This window comes from Palaemon carinicauda, chromosome 31 (assembly GCF_036898095.1).
Source record: "Palaemon carinicauda isolate YSFRI2023 chromosome 31, ASM3689809v2, whole genome shotgun sequence".
Taxonomy (NCBI): domain Eukaryota; kingdom Metazoa; phylum Arthropoda; class Malacostraca; order Decapoda; family Palaemonidae; genus Palaemon; species Palaemon carinicauda.
The window spans coordinates 17588898-17594166 of NC_090755.1; the positions used below are offsets into that span (position 1 = coordinate 17588898).

General features: G+C 34.5%; 1 protein-coding gene across 1 annotated transcript in view; it reads left to right on the plus strand.

The window, feature by feature from the left end:
- The window catches only part of LOC137624615 (uncharacterized), a 2034-nt gene extending 678 nt beyond the window's left edge, over nucleotides 1-1356 (plus strand). The window contains exon 2 of the mRNA XM_068355579.1: nucleotides 191-1356. Within this exon, the coding sequence (XP_068211680.1) occupies nucleotides 191-1288 (1098 nt within the window). The 3' untranslated portion in view covers nucleotides 1289-1356. The remainder of the gene's footprint in view (nucleotides 1-190) is intronic.
- The last annotated feature ends 3913 nt before the right edge of the window (nucleotides 1357-5269 follow it).

Sequence of the window (5269 nt, forward strand, 5' to 3'; positions counted from 1 at the left end):
ATTTTAGGGTGTGTATGTTACTCATTTGCTTTATGTTCGAGCCATGCCAGTAACACAGTACCATCATTCCTTGAAACATTCTTAAAAGATGTGTGTTGTTATTTTTCAAGGAGCAGTAAACGTCAACACCAATTTCAGATTATTCAAGATGTAGTACAGTCTCCTAAGCACAAAATGTTGTCACTCACAGACTCGATGGCTGTCAAGGGGGTTGGTATTATCGAGGATTTTAGAACAATGGGATGCACTGCAGTTATTCTTGCAGGGAGAAGCTAAAACAGATAAGGTGGATGGGGCATCGCAAATTAGCAAGACCATGGCTACCCCAGGAACAAAGCACATGTTATTATTCCTTAATTACATCATAAGTAAAGTTGCTAAATTGAACCTTGAGTTCCAATCTCAATATTTTCGAATTGCAACCCTATATTCTACTATATCAGATGAATATAGAAGTATCCTTGCTTTGTTTGTAGATGAAGACATTCTTCATTCACATAGTTTGGCAGAACTTGATCCTAATGATGCTGCAAAACACAAAAGCATTATAGGACTTGGTGGCAGATGTGAAGCCATGCTCATTAAGCAGCCATTAGGAGAATATGAAGGCAGATTTCGGAATGATTGTAAGAGATTTTTGGTGGAGTTGTGCACTCAAATGAAGAAAAGATTCAATTTTAAGGAGGATAGTATTCTTGCTATGTTAAGTATCATGGATCCCAAAAAAGCACTTTCACCTCAGAGAGGGATTAAATCTATTGGAAAACTGGCAGTGAATTTTCCAAACTTAGTTAAAAAAGAAGATTTAGATGAATTGCAAGATCAGTGGAAGGATTTGTTGCAATTCAAGGAATCTCTGAAAAACATCTCGGGTATGCCTGCAACCTCATTCTGGCTTGAGTTGAAATCAATTAAAGACACCAATAATCAGACAAAGTTCCATCATCTCTCTACGTTTATGTGCAATTTAATGGTGCTTCCACACTCGTCTGCCTGTGTAGAGAGGGTATTTTCCCAGCTGAATCGTATTAAAAATAAGCAAACTAACAAGCTGCAAGTGTCAACTGTTGCAAACTGCATTCTTGCAATGCAATCCATTTCAAGGCAAGATGGGTGCCACCGTTGGGAACCCTCACCTGCACTCATTAAAGATGTTAAAGGAGAGAAGTGTCATAAGCGATATATGGAACGAGAAGCTAGCAGAAAAGGAGGTGAACTGGCAACTTTATATGCGGATGAAGGTGATACTGACGAGATTGAAGAAGCCATGAATGTTTACCTCAATTAGCAACTGCTTCAGGTGAGAAATATATACTGTATCACTCAAATCAATTGGTTTTACCTTTCAAATGTGTGTTTTGAGGGTCTTGGGAATCTATAGTCAATCTTGGGATTTTTCATGGGTCGTTCTTGGGAATTACAAAATTTTATAGTGGTAACACTGGAGTGACCACGTGGAAACAGATCGTTGTCAGCAGTCATGAGGTGAACAACAACAATAATTTTATGTCATGCATTTTAATTTTTCAAAAAAAATACCTTACCAACGTGTGTGTAAATATGTATATATATATATATATATATATATATATATATATATATATATATATATATATATATATATATATATATATATATGTATATATATATATATATATATATATATATATATATATATATATATATATAAAATCACTTATATTTCAGACCTTTCAAATGTCCTGAAAGGTCTAGGAGGGAGGCTTTGGAGATAATGCAATTAGAAATATATATATATATATATATATATATATATATATATATATATATATATATATATATATATATATATATATAAAATCACTTATATTTCAGACCTTTCAAATGTCCTGAAGAGTCTAGGAGGGAGGCTTTGGAGAAAATGCAATTAGAAAACCTCAGGGAGATGTCAAATGATGAAGCTAATCGAAGGGAAAGGCGGGACCCATATATCATAGCATTTTACCAAATCAGGGATGGTCTGCTGAGCTACAGTTTCAAACTCTCTCTTATAACGGTCTCTAACGGTCATCCCGTTGGTGGAAAGGGAAAACTACAGTACTGTTGTGTGGCCATAGTCCCGTAAGAGAAACTACAAGCTTATAACTCTCTAACTTGCGAACGGTTAACGAATCCATGGCGAGAAAGTTTCTTTAACAGTTACCTACCGAAGGTGAAATCAGGAACGGTTTTGCGCGAAAGTCTCGCTTTTGCAAGTAAGAGGATTTACCTTTTACTTCTTCTAATTACTATACATAAAGTAACATGGTCGTACAGACATGCTTATCATGAATACAATCGCCTATATTTTATTTTGAAATAGGATAATACATTTTAGATATTCAGCAATAAAATGACAATGAGATTACAACGTTCAACCGACTTCCTAGAATATTCGTTTAACTTTAGGACAAATTCTATATTTCCTTTCCTCACTGGGCTATTTTCCAAGTTGGAGCCCTCAAGGTTATAGCATCCTGTTTTTTTCCAATTAGGGCTGTAGCTTAGCAAAAAGTAATAGTAGTAATCTCTCTCTCTCTCTCTCTCTCTCTCTCTCTCTCTCTCTCTCTCTCTCTCTCTCTCTCACCATGTACTGACTCAAGAGAAAAAGGATGTTCAACTACCGGCTCTCTCGTGGTAGACGCACATCAGAGAATGCAGTAGGCATAATTTCCGCTGAATTTAGAATATTTCAGTCAAATACATCTTAAGACACTAAATTATTTCAACTGCATGTTCTCTTCATAATTTTCTATTTTCCCGTTTACCAAGCACACACACACACACACCATCAGAAATAGTAGATTGTGAGGACTACTGCTCTGTACTCCTGTACTGTCCTTCCTGTTGTGTGATAGTCCTACCACTGATTCCTAGACGCCCACGGAATGATGCCGGGGTCCTTCAATGATGAAGGCATTGTTCCTTGGCAAGAGCAGATGGCAATGTTTCACCATGTAATTGAATTTCTAAATGTACTTTGAATTCAGACGAAACTAATATTTTCCTTTGTATATTCAGGTAAGCTACCTGGAGCAGATGGAAGAACACTGCCCAATTATTGCTTTACTGCCAAGACCTCAGCAAAGAGAGAAGAAAAATAAAAAGAATTACAGCTGCCAAATGAAGAGGAAAAGAAGATAATAGGAAACGTTCTATTTAATGAAGGAATAAAAAAATCATGTCGCTTATTTCTCACCTTTTCCCAGTCTCTTCTGACCATATGTAAATTCACCAGGCTAACAATGTTTCATAGTTTCCTTTTTTAATGTACCTGCCCTGGTACAATTTTAGGTGTTCTAAATGTAGAAGTACACTAATTTTTAGATTTACCAGATATTCAGGCAAAACTAATATCTTCCTTTTAAGTGTCATTATGCCTGCTATACTTTTTTCAGTGATTGGGATTTTGAGTCATGTTTTGAGTAGTTCAAAACACAAAATGTCCTCTTTGAATATCAATTGTCATTCTACATTACATGACATCAAAACTTTTGTTTTATTACCGGTACATGTTCACAAAATAATGTCTTGTATACGTTAAAAACCTGTTATTCTTACCTTTGTGTATTTAATGTATTGTAATGCCAAATGTAATTTGCCTTTATTTGGACCAGAAGTAAATAATTATTGTAAATATGAGCTGTATATGTTGTGGTCAATAAAATATCTATCTAGTGGTCTGCCATTCATATACGACTATAAAAATGTTAACTTTAAGCTTGATAAAGCTCTATGATTTGTATCCCTAGTTAATTTCAAGTTTGTTTTCAAGAAACCACTAACCATAAGTAGCAGGGTCAGATTCAAAGACATAACCAGATTTGATGCAGTCTTCAATTGTTTATTTATATAATTGTCCTAGATGTAATTTAGGAACTTATATTGGTTGTTCCCCCGGTCTCTTGAGGATCCGCATTGACTCCCATAGAGATTGTACATTGAACCTTATGATGGAGAAGGCAAGACTAAAAAAAATTAACTGCATATCTAAAGAAGGCAAAGAAAGAGTCAAGTTTGAAAACTGCGAAGTACTAGAATATCTACAATGAATTGCTCAAAAATCGTCGTTTTGAGTGTAAACACTACTGTCATTTTATAATATGGTTAAGTTTAATCTGCTTTTTAAAATTACTTTAAAATAATTGTTTGGCTTTGCGTGTCGTAAAAAACTTAAGGATGTCACTTTACTATTCTCTTATTTTTTCAAAATGAAAAAATTCACGCTTGAGCATAAAAACTTGTGAAAAAAATTTTGAGCTATGAAAAATCAAGACTGATATTATTGAGAATGTAATTAAAATAAAGTGAAAATGTATGAAAATACCATGATGAAATTTCCGGATACGGAGTTAAAGACTAGGTTAGTAGGAGCATGGTCGAAATAAGGCAGAATTACTTTTTTTTTTTAATTCTCCATAAAAGTTAGATCACCGTAAATCTTTAAGACTTTCCCAATGAGCCAATTTTGTGTGCAATTATAGAAACAATTTATGTTTCTCAAAAGCAAATTTGCAATCAAGATCCGCCGTCTTAAAAGTTGTACATAATTCTATACGAAAGTGCCAGTATACCAAGGTCTGATTTCCAAAATTCATTTTAGCCTCGATATTTTCCTAAGAGACAACCAAACCAGGGACTGTTCACAACGTTCAGAATAGAAGGGAAAACATAAACAATATCTCATAGCGGTAAACAATCTATAAATCATCAGTGTCCGGGTATAGCAGACTCTATACCCCTCAGATTTAAAACTTTTATTTTAAGTAAGCATCTGAATTTCGCTTAAATGTCTGCACGAGTAAAACAGCGTTACAAGGATAGTGCTCAGGCTTCTACGAACATATTGCCTGTCAAACACCAGACCATGTATCCGGTAACATTTGATTCTAATGAACTATAGTCACAAGCAACAGTGACATTTTCAAGTTATATTAAATAAAAAGTGACATTTTCCAGAAATTAAGTAGCCCTTGAAAAATGTGAAAGTTTAAAAAAAAAATGAAGAAGATAGTTTAATCTTTAAAATGCATAATATTTCAAAGAATAACTATCAATCAATCAGTAAAAGTAAACAGGTGTTACTTGTTCTATTATATCAAATACCAGTGTGCGCGACCCGTCAAATATGACTGCTAAATAGTTCAAACTTTCAACAGGGCTCCACAAAGCATTAGAAGAGTTGGAAGATCCAGGCCTACATGGCTGAGGACTATGAAGCATGGAGTAGATGATGATATATGGTGACGTA